The sequence below is a fragment of the Phyllobates terribilis genome, unplaced genomic scaffold (genome assembly GCF_046119375.1).
Source record: "Phyllobates terribilis strain yellow unplaced genomic scaffold, ASM4611937v1 Scaffold_1__5_contigs__length_1240528914, whole genome shotgun sequence".
Lineage (NCBI taxonomy): Eukaryota > Metazoa > Chordata > Amphibia > Anura > Dendrobatidae > Phyllobates > Phyllobates terribilis.
The window spans coordinates 1,131,652,009-1,131,675,423 of record NW_027362761.1 but is presented as its reverse complement, the minus strand read 5'-3'; the positions used below and the strand labels follow the sequence as shown (position 1 = coordinate 1,131,675,423).

General features: G+C 45.6%; 1 protein-coding gene across 1 annotated transcript in view; it reads right to left on the bottom strand.

The window, feature by feature from the left end:
• FBXL5 (F-box and leucine rich repeat protein 5) overlaps positions 1–20,209 on the bottom strand; it is a 43,596-nt gene extending 23,387 nt beyond the window's left edge. Inside the window, exon 1 of the mRNA XM_073647290.1 lies at positions 19,947–20,209. Coding sequence (XP_073503391.1) covers positions 19,947–20,030 — 84 coding nt within the window. The 5' untranslated portion in view covers positions 20,031–20,209. The remainder of the gene's footprint in view (positions 1–19,946) is intronic.
• Between the last annotated feature and the right edge of the window lie 3,206 nt (positions 20,210–23,415).

The following is a 23,415-nucleotide window of genomic DNA, read 5'->3' as shown; positions in this document are numbered from 1 at the left end:
AAGTTTGATGTACTTGGAGTTATATTCTGCTATTTAAGTATTCCCTTTATTTTTTTGAGCAGTGCACTTCCTTTTTTGCTGCATTCTTTAGTGTCCTATAATGATGATTGAGCATGCTCGTTACTCGAGATTTACGAGCATGCTCGGGCGAGCACCTATTATCTTCAGCGTGCTCGGGGGTTAAATTTTCGCTCTGTGAACATGATTTGCGACTGTTTGACAGCTTTAATACATGTGAGGAATACCTGTTTTTCCAGCATTCCAAACATGTATGAAAGCTGTCAAACAGTCGCAAATCATGTTCACGGAGCGACGAAAACTTAAAGCCCAAGCACCCTGAAAATAATAGGTGCTCGCCCGAGCATGCTCGTAAATCTCGAGCAACGAGCATGCTCGATCATCACTAGTGTCCTACAAACCCAATGCTCTGCCAATGTCTTAGGTAAACTATTCCCGACTAATTCATCTCCCCCCGCTGTTATATTTGTAATTGTGTATTTTTTCATGAACTTTTTTGTTCAGAATAGTCACTATTTTTTCAGACAAAGATCTTTTTCCACTAAATAATTTGATCAAAATGCCTTTTTTTCCAAAAATGGTTTTCTGGTTTGGTTTCACATATGTCTTGCATTGGTGACCTGTGTTCATGCTTCTGTGCTGGAGGCAAAGCTGAACCGTGGGATCCTGAAAAACGCAGCAAAACTTGCTTTTTGTAAGCAGCTTCTGTACTGCCAAGACAGCAGGTTTAGCCTGCAGGAAAAAAATGCAGCAAAAACGCAACATGTTAAAGCCGTGGGTGAAATCGACAGCAAAGATGCTGAAGAAAGCTGTCATGCCACAGATATGAAATGGCTTCAAATCTGCAAGGAAAAAAAAATAAGCAATGTGTGCATGAGCCTTCAGGAATCTCATTCACTTTGCTGGGAGAGTAAAATGCTGCATTTTCGCAACCAAGTGCGACGTGTGAACATGGCTTTGAGCAGTAAAATTGAAAGCATCTGCACTTTACCAGATGTGTGAGGACATGAATTTGTGCCACCTACTATTGTATCGGTATGACAGGTTCTTTCCTCAGACTGACCAGCTCTTTAGTCCAAAAAAATGGCGGCTGGTGGAAAAACTAAAAAAAAAAAAAAAAAAATTCAATGTGAATATGCTCTTAAAGGGGCATGAACACAATTGGAAGCTATCCACATAATAGTGGATAACATAAGGTGCATTTACACTGCACGATTATTGGTAATGAGCATTCCTTCCCAATAACTCTGCAGTGTAGTCAGTCTGCTGATCACCTGGCAAGCAAGAAAAACATTGTGAAATTATCTTTAACGCTCAGGAAAAATCCAGAGCATTTCTGCATCGTGGGCACATAGCCTTAAGCTTGCTTACAAAAATCAACATTCTCAACGGCACATCCACTTGTGTAAACAGGACCTGCGCTGCAGAGAAGACGGTCAGGATATGTGCACAGAACGATCCATTACTGACCGTTCTGTGTGCATCATAGGCACAGTCGGCCTGTGAATAGGTGGTACAACAACCGTCAATCAGCAAAATATAGCTGATCAGCGGGCATTTAACAGTTGCCATCGGTCAGTATAAACATGCCTTTACTTATCAATCGATGTACAACTGCCGAGACCCTGAGAACGGGTTCTGGTGACTAAAAATGGGGCTTATTAAATGTGATGGAGGTGCGCTGACTCCACCTTTATTCATGGTCTAAGGCAATGTTCCCCAACTCCAGTCCTCAAGGCCCACCAACAGGTCATGTTTCCAGGATTTCCTTACTATTACACAAGTGATGGAATTATTACCTGTGCAATACTATGGAAATCCTGAAAACATGACCTGTTGGTGGGCCTTAAGGGCTGGAGTTGGGGAACACTGGTCTATGGGACTGCGAAAAATAGCAGAATGTTATACTCTGCTTTCTCCAGCAGTTCCATAGTTAATGAATGGAGCCAAGGAAGAAAATGCACACCTCCACTCCATTCAAGAAGGGTTTCAATCAGGGACCATCAGTTGAATCCCCTGCAATCAGTATCTCATCGCTTATCCTGTGGTTAGATAAAAACTTTCAATTGTGGGAATGTTCCTTTAACAGCGTATTTTATTATTCTTCTTCTAAATGATGGGGAGGCCATCCGGATAAATGCAGTTATCCTCACCCTGATTAAGCACCATCACACCGATAGCCTCTGCCGGACTGCTAGCGATGGCTGTGGGGTCAGGAAGCCAATCAGTGGCCTCAGCAGTCAGATGACTGGTGGTCGGACGGCTAGCGATGGCTTCCTTCCTTCCTTTAAAGCCAGAAAACACTCTTAAATAGCAGTGTGTGTGGACAGAATAATGTTTTATCTGGGTGACCACCATAATAAATAACAATCTTTTTATTTATATAGTGACAATAATGGACAAACACAGCCAGTGGGTCCCTAGTAGAGATGAGCGAACCTGTGGAAGTTCAGGTTTGGTTGTACTTTATTCCAAAGTTCAGTTCAGGTACCCAAACTTGAACCAGGACCCAAATCCCATAGAAGTTAATGATGACTCAAACTTTGGTGCTTTAAAATGGTCATAGTAAGGGCTAGAAGTCTCAAACTCTCTCACGGACTTCTGGGAGAAGTCCGTGTTCGGATTCAGCCCAATCCCAAACTTTACTGTTCGGGTTCGCTCATCTCTAATCCCTAGAAATACAAGACTAAAGGTCCTTTTACGCGGACCGATTAGAGTTTATACAATGTCCCTACCATCCACTGATCACTCAGTGAGACACGAAACCCATCAGACAGGTGCACACGCCTTTAGAGAGACATTTACAGGATCACAAGATAACTATGTCTACTGCTGCACTTATAAAAAGTTAATGAGATTCAATAATGTCAGGTAAGTGGAAAACTTTATCACGACTGTAACCAACAGTAAAAAGCCTCATGTACAGTGACGATAGTAAGGTGCGCCTCCTCGAGGTTATCTATACATTTACAGGAGACAACTTGTGATCTGACGCACGGTCCGGCTCGATGCTCAGGAAAAAGGGGATTTTATAGGGCATCCATTGGCAAAATCTTCTGTGATAAATTTTCAGCAAATTTTGACTTCCCTGTTTGCAACAAATCCACCCCATGTGCATTTAGAGAAAGGTGTTAATTATTTCCACTCTTCTCCTTGTCCGTCTGGTATTGCGGCTCAGCCCATTCTAGTTGTGAGACTGGCCGTACATGGATGTCTGTGCACAAGGTCAGCCCCCGAGATGATCAAGCTCAATACACAAGACCTGTCCATAGAGACGCCGTACAGGCGAGGGTAACAAAACTCACCACCTGAATCAGGACTGTGAAGCTTGTCATAAAACATTTACATTATACATACAAGCCGACACAGGAGATGCCATGTACATACACACTTCTGAATGAGCCGTCAGCTCTCCGCTATATACAGACTGCAGTATAAGCATGAGCAAGCAGAAATACAGAATACGGTCACTGCAAACCTCCGCCTCACTCACTGCACCATTACAGCAGGTTACATCACATTAACAGGAAGATTAACATTGAATTAAACATGAATTTATGCCTTTTTTTGTTTGGAGTTTCTATTTTTATTTGTTTTTGCCCTATTATCTGTTTTGTACCTTTTTAAAAAAAAAAATGTAACCACTTTTTTTGGCTAATCTATGAGGGCTTGGTTAGCTAATGCCACATGTTTTTGCCCCAAATTTATCATTTGCGACAATTTGCAGACACCCTACTGTATCAACCACGATCAATGTTGGCACCGACCACGGCCGTTTAACCCCTTAGATGCTGCTGTCAATGGTGACCACGGCATCTAGACTGTTAGAGCATGGGGGCTTTCTCTTTAACCCCATCAGCACACTGAGATCATGATTGTGTGGTCCTGATGTTTCCCATGGCCAAATAAAAGCCTTTGAGTCTGCCGGCTATATTGACCAGTTCAGAAGTTAGCAACATTTAGGTGGTAAAATATAACATTTTTCTTTTCTGTCCATGTCACTTTGCATTAATTACTGAAAAGCACCTGAAGGGTTAATAAACCACCTGACAGCAGTTCTGAATATGTTGAGGGGCGCAGTTTATAAAATGGAATCACTTTTGGGGGGGTTTTCCAATATATAGGACCCTCAAAATCACTTCAAAACTGAATAGGCCCCCCCGAAAATTAAGATTTGTAAATTCCCTTGAAAAAAAATGACTGCTACTACAATTTTAAACCTTAAAACATCCTAACAAAATAAAAGAACATTGGACAGAGGGCGCTGATGTAAAGCAGAGATGAGGGAAATGTTATTTTTTAACTTGTGTGAGGTCTGTCTGGATTAGGGCTCATTCACAATAATGTATAAATCGAACGAGTGCATTGCGATAAAAAATGGTATTACACTTGCACCAATGTTATTCAATGAGGCAGTGCAGTTATTCAAAAAAATTGCATGCCGTACATCAGAGTGGCATCCAATCTTTACAGATTCCTATGCTACAGAAGTGTAATGTAACTGTAAATGGTCCTGTAAAAGATTAAGAGCTACTGAGTAACAAAAAAATGGATTGTATATGGATGACAAGTGAGAAAAAAAGTCAGCCTACTCTCCTGGATGAGAATGGGCCCAATTTTTTTTATATGCTAGTGTGAGAAAAACCTTCAGGTTATGTTCACACATCGCGTTTTTGCAGCTTTTTTTATGGTGCCAAAAACGGAGGAAGTTGAATCAGGTTATTTTTTTTATGCACTAAACTTTATTAGCATGCATGAGACAAATGTACCTTGAAAAAAATGCAGCAAAAACTCATCGAAACCTGCTTTTTTGATGTTGGTTCTATAGAGCAAAAATGCAATGTGTGAACATTATCCATTTAAGGTTATCAAGGTTTGAAAATTGCTAATTTAGCTAAACCAGTTCGGATACTTTGCACTGACGAGGGCCAACAGCCTGAAACATCGTGTCTGCAAATTGAGATTCTGATTTGGCTTTTATCCCAAGTCATATTGCACGACTCGTTAATGGGTTGATTGTGACTTGTAGGATTGCTGCTTCCAATAGGTGGCGCTATAGAGTTCAAGTCCTCTTTTTCTCTGAATAGACAATTTGCATAGCTAATTTTTTTGAAACTTGTCAAATTACTAATATTTTTACAAGTAAACCCAAAACATATCGCACTAAATTTTCCATTAACAAATTATGTGTCACGAAAAAACAAATCTCAAAATCACTGGGATATGTTTAAAGGGAATCTGTCACCCCCTGGGAGATATGAGACCACTAACATGGGCACACAGGTTCTAGAAAAGTAAATCTATTCATACCTGTATGGCCCATATTAGCGGTCTACTTGCAGAGAAGTGCGTTTTTATAAAATCTGTTTTTTCATGCTTGGCGTCTGGGGGACGCTAACAAAATCCTGCCTATCTGATTAGGAAGCCCAGAAATCCCTGCGTCTGCGCGCCACAGTGACTCCCCGGCGTCTTCACACTTCTGGAGTGTTCTAGTGCGCAACCATTAAGGGGTTAAGTCTCATGTAAATCTATCTATATATGAGGGCAAGACCTCCGCTCTGTATCACAGTACGTTACCATGTAAGCAATGTAAAGGTAGAAATATGCGACTTTACACCACCTTATTCATGATGGTAGATGCACAGCTGAAATGTCCTGTGTGCACATGACCCAATTGGGCCTTCACTCGTGCCAGGGGTAGAGCTTGGCAGTGTTTAATACGTTTTGTCTGCCCGGCTCGCCATCACTGCCTTAGAGCACGTGTGACAACATTTTTTTGGCAAGATCAGACAGATGTGCAGGACGATTTACATTGCAAAGACTGAAAACTGCAGTGAAAATCTGCAGAATACATGTGACGTAATACGTATGATGTGGCTGCACTTTGTGAATCAATGAGATCCCACCAAGGAGCACAGACTGCAAATCTGGTTAGACAGGAGTGATCTTAACAGGTAATCTTACCATATAATTAAAGGGGTTGTCTAGGATCTTTTTTTTTTTTTTTCATAGGGTAGAAGGTGATGAAAATAAACTTGGCTGTACTCCCCTCCCCCCGGTTCAGTGCTGCCTCCATGATGTTCTCTGATGACAGTCTGCAGCGGTGACATCACGACTACAGCACACGAGACATGATGGCAGAAGTCAATGTAACATTTCTTTCCCTATGTCCGCTCACTAGAAAGCGTTTCCCTTCATGACCCATTGCCAGTTACTGAGCATTGGTAAGAACACACAATTAAAGGGGTTGTTTGGAGAATTGGTGATAACATGTCTTTCTGTTCGCACCCACATGGATCGGCAAAATGAGGCACGCTTATTCTTGTTAGAATGGAGCAGCATTGCGGATCACCACTCCATTCACTCACTAAGGGGCTGCCGAGAGCTACATTCGGGTTTTTCCAGGAGAATGGAGCGACAGTGGAACGTCTGACCAGCCACGCCATTTTGAACATGGAAAGAAATTCTCCGATCTGTCAATCAGTGCAGGTCCCAGTGATCGGACACCCACTGATCTGCAAGTCAGCAGTAGAGAGGTGATAACTTGTTTTCACTGGACAACCCCTCGAAGCAATTAACAATAGCCCAGGTTAAGTGAAACATTTATCACATTTTGGAAAAAAAGGACATGTGCAAATGATTACCAAAAACTGCGGCCACTTTATAGCCCAGAGTGACAGTAAGTGATAACTGGTAAAATCTAGCAGTAATTCCACCCAGTCGCTCTACAGCGTGGATCCACGTAATGTTACCGGGCAGAGGAATGGCATAAAGTAATGACTATGGGATGAGAAGTATGATGTATACACAGTGTACCATGTGCAGGGGTGGATTAAGAGTAGCAAGGGCCCCGGGAAGTTTAGAAGGCGACACACACACACACACACACACACACACACCTGATCCCCTGTGATAGATCATGTGATAGTTCACATTAAATTAATTTGGCACAATATTAATTATAATATTTTTTTTAGGCTGTGTGCCTACTATGCGTTTTTTAAGCGTTTCCGCAGCGGCAATTGCACTGCAGAAATGCTTAAACAACGCTTGGTAGAAGGTCTATGTTCCCCAATGTTCCCAGCGGAAAAGATCCTAGTTACTTACCGGTAACGGGATTTTACAGAGCCCATGACAGCACCACCTGAGAGAGGGTATCCGCCCACCAAGGACAGGAACCTACTGAATAAAAAGGCGGTACCTCTCCTCCGCATCAGTTTTTTGTTTCAGAGCATGAGAGGGCCTCCGAAGACAGGTTAATACATAACCACCACCTCAACATATGTACTAAACACCTTAAAAAAAGTGCACACCACAGTGATAAAGGGGAGGGAATTAATAGGGTGCTGTCATGGGCTCTGTAAAATCCCGTTACCGGTAAGTAACTAGGATCTTTTCCCCTTCTCCCATGACAGCACCACCTGAGAGATTTATAGAGATTAAATACCAGAGGGAGGGATCACCGCTTGCAACACCCTTCTACCAAAGGACAGATCAGTAGAAGAGGAAAGGTCAAGACTGTAATTTTTGTAAAATGTAGCAGGGGATGACCAAGTTGCCGCCTTACATATAATGTCGATGGGCACATCCGCCTTCTCAGCCCAGGAAGCAGCTACCGCTCTGGTGGAATGGGCCTTCAGGTTCTCAGGAACCGGCAGATTGCTAGAAGAGTAGGCTAAGGTAATAGTATCCCTGACCCATCTAGCTATGGTCCCCCTTGTAACCTTAAGTCCTTTCCTAGCCCCCTGAAAGGATATAAATAAAGAGTCACTCTTTCTCCAGGCTTTTGTCACTTCCAAATACTGGACTAACACCCTCCTAACATCTAAGGTGTGAAGCTTATATTCCTCAGAATCCCTAGGATTAGGATAGAAGGAAGGGAGAGTGATTACTTGCGTCCTATGGAACTTGGAGGCTAACTTTGGAAGATAGGCCGGGTCTGGTCTTAAGATTACTCTATCCATACATACTTGAGTGAATCGATGGTTAACGGATAGTGCGTGCAAGTCACTGACTCTACGAGCTGATGTCAGGGCCACCAATAGCGCAGTCTTTAAAGTTAAGATTTTTTCTGAAACCTTCTCTAAGGGCTCGAAGGGAGGTTTGGTTAATGCTTCCAGAACTAAATTAAGGTCCCAAGGAGGCATTCTTGGAACAGGAATAGGTCTGGATCTATGACAGGCTTTAATAAATCTAATGATCCATCTATTTGCTGCCAAGTCACAATTATACAGTGCCCCCAGAGCCGATACCTGTACCTTAAGAGTACTGGTGGCTAGTCCCATGTTTAACCCCTTCTGGAGGAATTCTAGTATGGCCTCAATAGGAACCCTCCCTTTGGCAGACTGACCCGAGGTAGACAAGAACTTAGCCCAGGTTCTACCATAGATTCTAGTTGTTATCGGCTTTCTACTTGCTAGAAGGGTAGTAACAAGATCTGGAGAAAACCCCCTTTGCGTCAATAGCGACCTCTCAAAATCCAAGCCGTCAAATGCAGGCCCGCTCTTTGGGGATGACAGACTGGGCCCTGCCTGAGGAGATCCGGGATGTCCGGAAGAACCCATGGATCTGCTTGGGACATTCTCTTCATCCAAGTGAACCATGGTCTCTTGGGCCAGAACGGGGCGATCAATATAACCCTCGCCCGTTCCTCTCGGATCTTCCTCAGGATAGTAGGGATCAGTACTAAAGGGGGAAAGGCATAAGCTAGAGTGAAATCCCACTGAATCTGCAGCGCGTCCACCGCAAACGCCCCCTCTTTTGGATTCAAGGAGCAAAAGGTTTCGGTCTTCCGATTGTGTCTGTTTGCAAACAGATCTATCTGGGGCTGTCCCCACCGATCCACAATCTGCTGAAAAACGGCTGGATTCAACTCCCACTCTCCTTGTTTCAAGATGTGACGACTCAAGAAATCGGCCTTTATGTTCTCTTCCCCTTTTATATGCAGTGCCGAGAGCGTAACCAGCCGACTCTCGGCAAACCTGAAGATCTGATCCGCTATTAACATCAGAGGGAGAGACCTGGTACCCCCCTGATGATTGATGTAGGCGACTGTTGATCTGTTGTCTGACATTATCCTGACGTGAGGACCCTGAAGAACAGAACTGAATTCTTTTAGCGCGTTTCTGGCTGCCAACAGCTCTTTCATGTTGGAAGAGAGGCTTGTCTCGCTGTCCGACCAGAGGCCTTGTACAGAACGATCCCTTAGGTGAGCTCCCCAACCTTCCGCACTTGCGTCTGTTGTAATTGTATCCGACACCTGGAAGGTCCAAGGAACCCCCAAAGATAGGTTGACCGGAGATGTCCACCAGTCCAGGGAGTTGATCACAACATCTGGAAGAGATATTTTCCCATTCAGGCGACCTTTGAGCCGCCTGTCCGCTGCCAGAATCTCCTGTTGAAGACATCTGGAATGGTGCTGGGCCCACTGAACCGCCGGAATGCAAGACGTCATTGTACCCAACAGAGACATTGCACTCCTCAGGGTGATGGTCGGATTGCTGACAATCTGAGATGTTAGGGATCTGATCTTCAGTTTCTTTTCCTCTGGCAGAAGACAGGTTTGGTTTTCCGAGTCCAGAATGAGACCCAGGAAAGACTGAACCCTCTTTGGTTCCAGCCTTGACTTCTCCAGATTTAACAGCCAACCTAGGCGTCTTAGACTGGCCATGACGTCCGCCAGGGCTAGAGCACAGAGTTGACTTGATCTGCCCACTACTAAGAAGTCGTCCAGATAAGGGATGACTAAAATATCTCTTTCCCTCAAGTGCGCTGTGACCTCCAGAATGATTTTTGTGAAGACTCTCGGCGCCATGGAAATGCCAAAGGGAAGAGCTGCGAACTGAAAATGCCTTACGTGCCTGCCGAATTGTACAGCTACTCTTAGAAACTGTTGATGATCTGGCAAAATCGGGACGTGGTAGTAGGAGTCCTTCAGATCGAGGACGCACATAAAACAGTCCGGAAATAACATCTTTATGGCTGATTTTATTGTTTCCATCTTGAAAGGCCTGTAGATTAAATGGTCGTTCAGTCTCTTTAAGTTCGCAATGGTCCTGAAGGAGCCGTCCGGCTTCTTTATTAGGAAGAGGGTCGAATAGAATCCTCTTCCTTGCTCGGGTGCAGGTGTTTCCACCAGAACTCCTTTCCTGAGCAGAGAGAGAACTTCCTGCTGTAAGGCTATCTGTTCCGCTAAACCTCTGGGGGCTGATATTTTGACAGTGTTCTTGGGCCTGCTCTTGAACTCTAGTGTGAGCCCCCTCCTGATTATCCCTAAGATCCAAGAATTGGATGAAATTTTCTTCCAGGCAGGCAGGAAGTGGGACAATCTTCCTCCCACCTGGGGGGAACTGTCACTTAGGGGCTTTCTTATTCTCGGAGGAGGGACCCCCAAACATGAAGCCTCTGCTATACGGCTTTCGGTCTTTCCAGCTACCTTGGTCTCTGGGAGCTTTACTGCGGCTGTATTTTCTCTTCCGAAAGGAACTGTTAAATCGGGAACCAGACACCGTGGGAAATCCATGTTTTTTGTCTGCGGCTTTATCTAGGATGTCATCTAGACCTTTGCCGAACAAGAAGTCCCCCTCACAAGGGATTGAGCACAGTTTAGACTTTGACTGCACATCTCCTGGCCAGCTCTTGAGCCATAGCGCCCTACAGGCTGCATTAGAGAGGTTTGCAGACCGGGCAGCCAGCCTTAGGCTGTGTGCCCACGTAGCATTTTTCAAGCGTATATGCTGCGGAATTTCCGCAGCGTAAACGCTTGAAAAACGCATGTATATCCGCACCCCATGGTCCCCAATGGGATTCCGCATGTGGAAAACGCGTGATAAACGCGCGAAAAATGCGCGATAAACGCGTGCGGAATTCCGCATGCGTTTTTCCGGGAGAAGACTTGCATTTATGCAGCAGAAATTTTCTGCTTCATAAATGCAACGTGGGCACATAGCCTTAGCGCCTTAGGCTATGTGCCCACGTTGCATTTATGAAGCAGAAAATTTCTGCTGCATAAATGCAAGTCTTCTCCCGGAAAAACGCATGCGGAATTCCGCACGCGTTTATCGCGCATTTTTCGCGCGTTTATCACGCGTTTTCCACATGTGGAATTGCCTTGCGTTTTTTATGCATTGGACAAAGGCAATTCCGCTTGCGGAAACGCAAAATTAAATGACATGCTGCGGATTTTTGAACGCGGCATAAACGCTGCGGAAAAATCCGCACGCGTTTATCGCGCATTTTTCGCGCGTTTATCACGCGTTTTCCACATGTGGAATTGCCTTGCGTTTTTTATGCATTGGACAAAGGCAATTCCGCTTGCGGAAACGCAAAATTAAATGACATGCTGCGGATTTTTGAACGCGGCATAAACGCTGCGGAAAAATCCGCAGCATGTGCATAGAACTTGCGGAATCCCATTGGGGACCATGGGGTGCGGATATACATGCGTTTTTCAAGCGTTTACGCTGCGGAAATTCCGCAGCATATACGCTTGAAAAATGCTACGTGGGCACACAGCCTAACTGAATCTGCCGATGCATCTGCCAGGAATGCAGCCGCTCCCTGCACAAGAGGAAGGTCTGATAGAATTTTCTCCCTGGACACATTCCCCCTGATCTGGTCTTCCAATTGTTGAAGCCAGATCATCATAGATCTAGCAGTGCAGGTCGCTGCTACTGCCGGTTTAAGGGCCCCTGCTGACGACTCCCAGGTTTGCTTAAGGAAGGACTCCGCTTTTTTACCCAGCGGGTCTTTTAAGGCTCCTAAATCCTCAAAGGGCAGAGTGGATTTTTTTGAAGATTTTGAAATGGCCACGTCAATCTTAGGGGTTTTGTCCCATTTAGCCGCATCCTCATCCTCAAAGGGGTACCTCCGCTTGGAGGATGACGGCAGCTGACCCTTCCTCTCCGGTTTCTTCCATTCCCTTTCTATCAGAGATTTAATCCTGTCATTGACCGGGAATGAGCGTCTCCTCCTTTGGTCTAAGCCCCCGAACATAACATCCTGGACTGTTCTGGGCACTTTGGTATCGGTAATACCCATAGTCCCTCTGACGGCTTTAACTAGTCTCTCAGTATTATCAACCGAAAAACAAGGTCTGCCCCCCCCCCCATTATCATCCGAAGACTCCGATGACGATGAGGAGTGATTAGAGGAGGAAGGCAGTTCTCTCGTAAAACGGGACTCCACTGATTCCTCTGATTCTGAAGAAACTAGTTTTTGCTTCTTCTTTTTGAGTGAGGTTAAGCCTCTTAAAGACTCTCTGACCTCTGTCTGGATTAGATCCTTTAATTCTAAAGAAAACCTGGGGGACTCCTCTGCAATGGTTTTCTGAATACAGTCTGAGCATAGGTTTTTGGCATAGGAGGTGGGAAGACCGATTTTGCATAAAGCACACTCCCTGTTTTTATTTTTAGCACTACACTTCTTCGCCTCCTGCCCCAAGAAATAAAAGGAGAAGAAGGAGGAAAAGAGAGAGAGAGAGAGAAGAGCACATTATTCAGGGTGACACTTTCACGAAGATCACTCACCACACTGCCGTTCAGACTAGGGTACCGGAGGCGGTGGTTGCCGTTCACATGAGGGCTCCCATCTGGCGGAGGGGGACTGACGAAGTCTTTTCTGACCAGTCTTGCCGGAACTCGTACGCCCCTCACTGCTGTGACTTTGTCGATGGGAAGATTCCCGTTCCATTTGTTTAAGCTGCTTGCGCTGCTTTGATGGCTGTGGCTGCTGCTGTACTTCCTGTGGCGGTGACAGCTGCTGCCCAGGTGACTGCGGTTCCTCATTCATCATGGCGGGGATGCAGACACCGCCATCCTGATTGCTCCCCATCCTTAAAAGCAGTAGGGCTCCACCTCCTTTATGCTCCTCCCCTTCCGGCAGCGTGCTCTTCTCTCTTTTTTTTTTTTTTTTTTTAAATTTTAGCCAGCTGGCGCGCTACCCGCAGATCCACCTGCCTCTGCGCGTGCGCAGCCCAGCGGCACCCGGCGCGCTTGCAGCGGGATGACAGCTTCCCACCCGCGCATGCGCAGACCCGGTTTCCGGCGCACTCCGTGATAGGGCGCGTCAGCACCCCGCGCGTGCGCAGCCCGGACTTCCGGCGCGCTCCGTCACAGGGTGCGACGCGACCCCCACGTGCGCAGCCCGGAAGACCTGCCGGCCGGCGCGCTCAGTTCATCTTTGCGAGGCGCAGACCCGGCCGCAGGCCCCGGCGCACGCGGGGAGGCATCCAAAGGAAAACAGCACCTCCTCCCCACACGCAGACCCGGGCAGCAGCCAGACGGGCTGGGAACAGGGACCATCTGCTGCTTCCAAGGCCTCCAGGCCGCACCGTCCATAATCCAGGTACGTGAGGTACCACCTGGTGAGGCTCCCATCAGGGACAGGAACCAAAAACTGATGCGGAGGAGAGGTACCGCCTTTTTATTCAGTAGGTTCCTGTCCTTGGTGGGCGGATACCCTCTCTCAGGTGGTGCTGTCATGGGAGAAGGGGAAAAATCTGCAGCATTACCAATTATTATGAGGAAGCGCTGCGTTTTCACCGCCATTGACTTGCATTGGAACGCATGGAATCCGCATCACTGCATCTGTACATGCAGAATCCATGCGTTTCAATGTGCAGATGGTACCCGGGTCTGGAGAAGAGGAGACTCTACTCCGGACCTGGGTACTATAGAACCTGTAAAAAAAAAAAAAGAATAAAATAAAAAAATATTATATACTTACCTTCTGATGGCCCCCGGTGTCTTTATCCGATGCGTCCTGGCTTGCCGGCAGCTCGCGGTAGACTAAAGGACCTGTGGTGACATCATTTAGTCATGTGACGGGTCACGCGAAAGCTGACGTCGGCAGGCCATCAGAAGGCAAGTATATATTTATTTTTTACCATTCTTTTACAGTCACACTATGTAAATCCATGCTGGCTGCATGGATTTATATAGTGTGACCAAGTTGTCAAGCACTTTCCAAGTGATGCTAAAATCGCTTGGAAAGCGCTTGACAACCCACAAGCAGAAATGCATGTGTCCCTGGCAGGAAAAACGCATGTACAATTCGCATGCGTGTTTTCTGCCAGGGAGATGCAGAAACGCTCAGGAAAAAATCCGGAGCACTTCTGCATTGTGGGCACATAGCCTTACATTAATTGTATGACTCAATATTGAGCACACATAGCCATCTATACACAGCGGGAGGCCGCACGGCGCCATCTATACACAGCGGGAGGCCGCACGGCGCCATCTATACACAGCGGGAGGCCGCACGGCGCCATCTATACACAGCGGGAGGCCGCACGGCGCCATCTATACACAGCGGGAGGCCGCACGGCGCCATCTATACACAGCGGGAGGCCGCACACAGTCACGCACACACACAAACATATACATACACGCATAAACACATTTGAAACACAAAAATACATATAAACAGACATCACACAATGATATCTGCCTGCACACACACACTCACTCACCATCCCCCGGCTCGGCTCCAGTCCTCCAGCTCCTCGCTGGTGCAGCAGTACAGCGCGCACTGCGTGACGTTACACTAGCAGACACGGCCACGCACAGGGAAGTTAACAGGTGCAGTGCTGGCCCGGCCAAAGAAGTAGTAGTGGCCGCGCGCCGCTGCTGGGGGAGAGGTCCGGGGGCATGCCTCTGACTGCCGGTATGTGCGGCACATATTATAATGAGGTCAATCTGGCCATGGGCACCCCGGGCGGTAGCCCAGATTGCCCTCATTATAATCCGCATATGACCATGTGCATATACATGAAGTGCCTATATACTCTCTATAATACACACAACTACTATACATACATATAGACAGACATACATGTATTCATATTCCACTGCATTCTGACATATGACTTGTAGCTGGGGATATAATACGTCCTATTTCTTATATATTCTACATTGTTATATCGCACATGAAATATATATTTATGGAATATAACGATCACTCTTAAGGCTCATTCAGACATCCGTTTTTTCCATGTACAATGAAAACTGACCAATTATTCTGATCGGAAGTAGGATACGATATACATCACTATGTATCGATGATTTGGTGCTCGAGTAGGGTCACAATTAGTGTTGAGCGATACCTTCCGATATCGGGAAATATCGGATCGGATTGGATCGGACCGATACCCAAAAAATATCAGATATGGCCGATTCCGATACTGGAAACCAATGCAAGTCAATGGGACACAAATATCGGAATGAAAATAAACCTGTCATCTCAATGCCATCCCAGCGTGGGAGAATTCTCCTGCTGAAGCACTGAGCGCAGGAGAATTTTCCCACGCTGTCAGTGACGTGCATGAGGTGAGCTGAGTTCATTGGACATGACCTCGGCTCATCTTTATGCCGTCACAGCCAGACACGGAGGAGCGCAATCATGCCTGCGCTTGTCAGTGTCTGCGGCATGGCAAGCTGGATGGCAGCGTTCTGCAGCGATCCAGCCTGTCATGTGAATATAGCAGAGCTGGAGCCGTCGTTGGAACCATGGAAAGGTAAGGATGATGTTGCTTTATTATTTTACTTTTATTGCAGAAGACATTGGCTTCAGCTGGAATGGGCGTGATGGTAAGTAGAGTTTAATTTAGAACAATAAAGAATTGTGTGTTTATTTCAATTAAAGGACTTTATTCTGGGTGTTTGTGCTTTTTTTTTTTTTTAACTTTGACTATGGGGTTAGTAATGGGGGTGTCTTATAGACGCCTCTCAATTACTAACCTGGGCTTGATGTCAGCTGGCATTATAAGCTGACATCAACCCCAGCCCTATTACCCCACTGCCACCGCTACAGGGCAGTGGGAAGAGCGAGGCTAAGTGCCAGAATTGGCGCATCCTATGGATGCGCCATTTCTGGGTCGGCTGACGGCTGGTGTTTCTAGCCTGGGAGGGGGCCAATATTCATGGCACCCTTCCTGGGCTATTAATATCAGCCCCCAGCTGTCTGCCTAGCCTTTGATAGCTATTAAATTAGGGGGGACCCCACGTTATTTTTTTGGGGGGGTTCCCCCATTTTAATAGCTAGTAAAGGCTAGGTATTCAGCTGGGGGCTGATATTAGTAGCCTGGGAAGCTCCGTGGGTATTACCCCCTTCCCAGGCTTCAAACATCTTCCCCAGCCGTCTGCTTAACCTCCGCTAGAGACTAAAATTAAGGGGAACCCCACGCCAATTTTTTTTTTTTAATAAATCCTTTATTTTAACACTAAATGACAAGTACAGTAATCAACACTGTCACTGTACTTCATATATATGTGACTGACATGTTTCTATCTATCTAATCTATGTGTGATACTCTATTCTTTCTATTCTAAATTGTCGGGTACAGATGCTGAATTGCCGGCCGGCTTTTTTAAAGAGACGGTGTATGAAAACACTAATATTTTTTTAAATAAATCCTTTAAAACTAAATGACAGGTACAGTAAGCCGAGCGCTGCCATCCAGCTTGTCATCCTTCAGAGACACTGCAGAGCGCAGGCATTATGGGAACTTCCGATTCCGGTATTCGATATTCTAAAAGTATCGGAACTCAGTATCGGAACTCCGATACCGCGAATATCGGTCGATACACGATATTTCAGTATTGGAATGCTCAACACTAGTCACAATCTGTAATAGGTATATAAAAACCTCGACACTCAAGGGGATGAAGTGAAGCAAAGAAAATATTTTTGTACAATTCAATATATCTAGAAAAGGAATCCAGAATGTTTAAGGCTATGTGCCCACGTTGCGGAAATGAAGCATATTTTTTACGCTTCTCCCTGGCAGGAAAAATGCATGCAGATTTTACATGCGGTTTTCCCGCCAGGTAGAAGCGTTTGTCAAGCATTCTTCACATGCATTTCCGCATGCGGGTTATCAAGCGCTTTCCAAGCGATTTTAGCATTACTTGGAAAAGTGCTTGACAACTTGTTCACACTATATAAATCCATGCAACCGGCATGGATTTATAGTAGTGTGACCAAGTTAGTTAAAAAAAAAGAAAGAATAAGAATGGTAAAAAATAAAAAAATAAAAATTATACTCACCTACCGAAGTCTTCCCGGTGTTTTGTCTGCTCCGGCCGGTGTCTTGCACTGCTTGCGGTAGTGTGAAGGACCTGCGGTGACGTCATTGAGCCATGTGATGGGTCACATGACTCCGTGACGTCATGGCAGGTCCTTCACATCAACGCGAACATTGCAAGACACCGGACGGAGCAGACAAAACACCGGGAAGACATCGGTAGGTGAGTATAAACTTTATTTTTTATTTTAAATTCTTTTTTTTTACAGTTTTCTATGGTACCCAGGTCTGGATGAGAGTCTTCTCTCCTCCAGACTTGGGTACCATCCGCACATTGAACTGTGTGATATCCGCATGTGCAGATGCAGTGATGCGGATGTCACGCGGTCCAATGCAAGTCAATGGCGGCAATTACGCTGCGTGTCCGCAAAATTAATGGACGTGCTGCGGATTTTTGAGCGCAGCATAAACGCTGCGGAAAAATCCGCAACATGGGCATTGAAAGTGCGGCTTGTCATTGGGGACCATGGGGGGCGGATTACCAAGCGTTTCCCAAGCGTTTAGGCTGTGTGCCCACGTAGCGTTTTTCAAGCGTATATGCTGCGGAATTTCCGCAGCGTAAACGCTTGAAAAACGCATGTAGATCCGCACCCCATGGTCCCCAATGGCATTCCGCAATGTCAATGCCCATGCTGCGGATTTTTCCGCAGCGTATATGCTGCAGTCAAAAATCCGCAGCATGTTCATTAATTTTGCGGAAGCGCCGCGGAATCAATGTGCGGATGGTACCCAAGTCTGGAGGAGAGGAGACTCTCATCCAGACCTGGGTACCAAAGAACCTGTAAAAAAAAAGAATAAAATAAAGTTTATACTTATCTTCTGATGTTTTCCCTCCGTCGCGCTGTTGTCTGAAGGACCTGCCACGTCATTGAGTCATGTGACCCACCACATGACTCAATGACGTCACCGCAGGTCCTGCACACAGCAGCGTGAGCCGCTCAAGCCTCCGGACGGGGCAGAGAATGCATCAGAAGGCGAGTATAAAGTTTATTTTTTTATTTTTTACCATTCTGAACAAGTTGTCAAGCACTTTTCCAAGTGATGCTTGGAGAAGTGCTTGATAACCCGCATGCGGAAATGCATGCAAAGACGCCTCACAAACGCTTCTACCTGGCGGGAAAACCGCATGTAATATCCGCATGCGATTTTCCCGCCAGGGAGAAGCGTAAAAAATATGCTTCAGGTCCGCAACGTGGGCACATAGCCTAATGCTGCGGAAATTCCGCAGCATAAACGCTTGTAAAACGCTACGTGGGCACATAGCCTAACCCTTTGGCCCTGAATCTGGACCTTCATCAGGATGGTGAGGACTGCGGGGTAGCTGCGCTGGTTGTGACTGATGCCGCTGGCTGTATGGCGCTATAATATGACTTGCAATGCCAATTTTGATACAACCCTCGGAAAAATCATGGACGTGTGAATGGCCCCATAGGCTAGGACAGGTACAAGTCCTATCCATAAAAACAATGGGCGGCACTCTCGCGAGAGCATCGAACATCTGAATGAGCCCTAATATTGTGCTACACTAAATATAATGGACAGAATGTATTATAAGCTGAGCATGGCAGTATATCATATACTGTACGTACATTACACTACATAAATACTGTATACATTGTATAAAATATAACCTGCACAGGTAATATTACATTGTATATACTAGAGATTATATGTTAGATAGCAACACTGTATATAATGTACATAACCTCTAAGGCAATTCAATGTATATATTATAGACTACAATATAATGTACAGAACACTATAATCTCTACACAGCAATACATGTAATATTGTATACAGTGTACATGACGTATTATGCCCTGTATACATTAATACACATCACTGTCATATATAACTACTGTACTGCACCTCGTACATAATGTTACCTGGTAACATAATATAACAAGTTTTATAAACCAGACATTATAGATTAAGTAGCACTGCATTGTAAAGAATGTACATAACACATTATATTCTGTATATGGTAACACACATCCCATATAATGTCCAGTATATATAATAACACTACACTAGGAGCGGACACAGACATTAGAGGCCCCTGTGCAAGGACAGTATATGGGCCCCTGTGCAAGGACAGTATATGGGCCCCTGTGCAAGGACAGTATATGGGCCCCTGTGCAGTCCAATAATTCATCATGCACAAATCCACTTGCTTTGGAGGTGGATGTGGCCCCTGACCTGTTGGGCCCCTATGGATGCAGCAATATGTCCTCCCCTGCACTTGATGCATTATCCCTGTATCTGATGATAATACATATTACACTTAACATACTGGATATTATATTATATAACAGCACGGTATATGATACACATGATGCATCATAACCAGTAAATAGGAAACAGAATACATCACATTGTATATAGAAGACATGACGCATTATAACCTGTATATGACATAGTATAAACGTACATATAACACATATGTACAGTATAATCTGTATTTGGGAATATATACAGTATTACACTGTATATAATGCTTCATTGTGTATAGCAGACATGGAGCATAATAACCTGCACATAATACATGTTACATTGTATACACTGTCCATTATACTGAATATAAGATCTAGAGCATGAGAGCCTGTATAACACTGCACTGTATATACGGGGCATTATACATGGCACACTGACCTCTATACAAAGTACAAGATGGATTATATCCAGTATATGAAAGTATAATATATATTACACTACATACTGTACATGGAGCATTATATCCTGCATATACACTGCACAGGCTCCGTGCACATTATGTGCCGTCCTGTTGGGGGTAGAAGTCGCAGCTCGGGCCGCACCATCTCTGCCCGGTTCACACCACATTTACCTTATCGCAGTACCGTCCCACCAGCTGCTTCATCCGCCAGTGCGGACCGGTAAACACATCCACCTCGTCCGGGAAAGGAGCCATTCTCCACTCTCCATACAGGGCAGGCGACGCGCAGCTCCACAGGCGGCCGGCGGCTACCAGGACTGGGATAACCCTGCGCCCACACTCCTCATTACAAGTGCGCAACTACGGCCTACCGCCACTGCGCCTGCGCACCCTTCGCCCAACGTCACTCCCCGAATTTGCTATCGCTACTGCGCACGCGCGGTTCTGGGACAAGCCTTTTCGGCCGCGCTCTGAATCGCATGCGCATTGCCCGGCGAAGGACAGGGCATGCGTCGACTGTGCTGCTGTTTGCGCTTTACTAAAGATTTTGATGTCATGGTGGTTGCTGATGCATGCTGGGAGTTGTAGTAGTAAGATAATTCCACCGATGCACCGTGTATGTGCCGTAATGTCAGGAGCTCCTCCTCCTCCTCCTGCTTCAGGAATATTTTTTTTATTATTAGTCAGTGGCCAACAGACCATTATTTATTTGTATGGATGAGAGAGCAGCCATGTGGCAGCCATGATGACCAGCAGGACTTCACACAGCTCTACAGTGAATGGCATTCAGTCTCCCAGCTTAAAGGGGTCCTCCAGATGGTGTAACACAGTCCTGAGAGATGATGGCACGTCCATCAGTCACATAAGCACTGCAGCCAATCAATGGCACAGAGCGGTCACATGACTAGTACACATGACGTCATCTCTATAGAATCGGTGACGACTATATGTGTAAAGTACCAAACTCCTCATCTTTACCGTCACCGTCCTTTTATATTGTATTCTACCACCGCACACTGGTGAAAGCAGGATCCACACAGACATCACATGGCGCAAAGTATTGGGACACAAGTGGCCATGATTTCATTTTGTTTTTTCCTTCAGTCCCCTCACTCCCCAGTGTATAACATCCAGCCCCTCACCCCTAGTATATGACATCCAGCCCCTCGCCCGCCGGTGTATAACATCCGGCCCCTCGCCTCCCGGTGTATAAGATCCGGCCCCTCGCCTCCCGGTGTATAACATCCGGCCCTTCATCCCCCAGTGTATGACATCCGGCCCATCACCCCCCCACTGTATAACATCCGGCCCCTCACCTTTACTAACGTGTCAGAATGGCTGATACCAGTGCGGTCCTGTAAGTGAAGCCACCAGTGTAACAAGTCAGGTCCTGACATTTCTTCCTCCTAAATCTTCCCCCATCACCTGTGAGTGAGATTATTGAGAAATGGAAAGAACAGCAGCAACTCAGCCACGAAGATACAGAGCAAGGTCATGGAGTGCTGAGGAGCAAAGGGTAGAAAAGTCACCAATGCTCTGCTGACTCCATAACTGCAGAGTCCAGACCTCCTCTAGTAATAACATTAGCACAAACACAGCGCCCCCGCTGGAGATTCATGACTGAACAGCTGCATGCAGCCTTACATCACCAAGCACAATGCCAAGTGTCGGATGGAGCATGTCACAACTGGACTCTGGAGCAGTGGGAACATGTTCTGTGCGGTGACGGATCATGCGTCTCTGGCAAGGTTGGACTGGGGTGTCTGGGGCCCACAGGGAGAATTGACCATAGGGGCCCACCTACAGCAATATGCAAATACCTGTTAGCCGTTATCCCTGTTATAGTGGAGCGTCGACTGTAAGTCACAGGCGGCTCCTGCACATCTACTGTGCACCACTATAACTGATATGTACAATTATGGTACTTTGCATTAAAGGGCTTCTTTGGTTAAAACAAGTTATCACCGATCCATGGGCTCCACAGGATCGGTGATCACTTATTGATTGTTTGGGTCCGAACATTGGAAAACGCACCTATCGGAAGAATGGGGAACTTTTATCCCTGACAGGACACTTACCCCATTTTTTTTTATTTAAATAATTTTTATTAAAATTTTTAAAACTATGTACAAGAAAAAGACAGGGAATATCAGGCATTGTACCTCTATACAACATAACAATAAGTATAGCTGCAGGTGGGACGTCTGACTGCAGCCTCATTCATTCTCTTGGGGGGCTGCCCAAAAAAAAGAGCAGCGCTCACAGCCACTGAGGGAATGAATGGATCAGTGGTTGAGTTGCACGTGAGCTCCAGTGTAATGGAGAAAAGCTCCACATTCTGCCAGTTAGCTGCCAGCAGACCCCCACCAATCAATAACTTATCACTGATCCTGTGGAGAGGTGATTACTTGTTTTCCCTGGAGAACCCCTGTAAGGGCATCTCTGCCGCTCTGGTCCAAGTATTTAATCTCTAAGGCAACGGCCCCACTATCAGTATTTGGTCAGTATTTTTTCTCAGGAGTGGGAGAGAAAATCAGGTGAGAAACAATCAGAGGAAAGGTATAATAGAAACAAGTCACCAATTCTGCATTTATCACCCAATCCTGGTTTTGGTTCCCACTCCTGAGAAAAAATACTGACCAAATACTGATAGTGGGGTTGTGGCCTAATGAATAAAATCTTCTCCTAGTTAATATCAGCAAGAACAAATGACCACCATACACAATACAACCCACTATACCAACACTAATCAATACCACATACAAAAGGGACAAATAAAGCCACACCATGACCAGATCACATATTACTACCACATAGTAACCAATTAATACCACATACAAAAGGTACAAATACCGCCACACCTTGACCAGATCACATATTACCAGCATATAGCAACCAAATAATACCACATACAAGGAACAAATACCGCCACACCATGACCAGACCGCATATTACCACCACATAGTGCCCGAATAATACAATACTGATCATGAATACCAACCACAATACTAACAACAGTTATTACCACCAGCGATGTTATACACCGGAGCACTGTATATAGTGTCAGTGTACAGGTAATACAAGGATCACCAGTGACATTATACACAGGAGCTTTATATATAGTGTATAATGTGCAAGTAATATAAGGATCACCAGTGACATTATACACAGGAGCTCTGTATATAGTGTACAGGTAATACAGTGGTCACCAGTGACATACACAGGAGCTCTGTATATACTATATAGTGTAAGTGTACATGTAATACACTGACTCACCAGTGACATCTCTAGTTGAAGTCCTTCATCTTTGCTTTTCTTCTACATCTGGTACAGACCGCCATCACTTCTTCCAGCCAGGACGCGTCTCTGCAGAATATAACACACAGTTATCAATAAGAGATCTCTTCTAGAGCACATTCCACACTTTTGTCCCCCTCCCCCACAGAAAACCGTTTCCTAAAAGTAAATTATATTACAATAGTAATAATGTCCCTAATTGGACCCTAAAGTAATAATTAGTGTTGAGCGAGTATGTTCTATTAACCCTTTCGCCGAGTATGCTCGGGCCGAGCACCGAGTATTTACAGCTGCTCGGTGATATGGTTGAATCGCTCCCCTGTGCATGATTTGCAACTGTTTG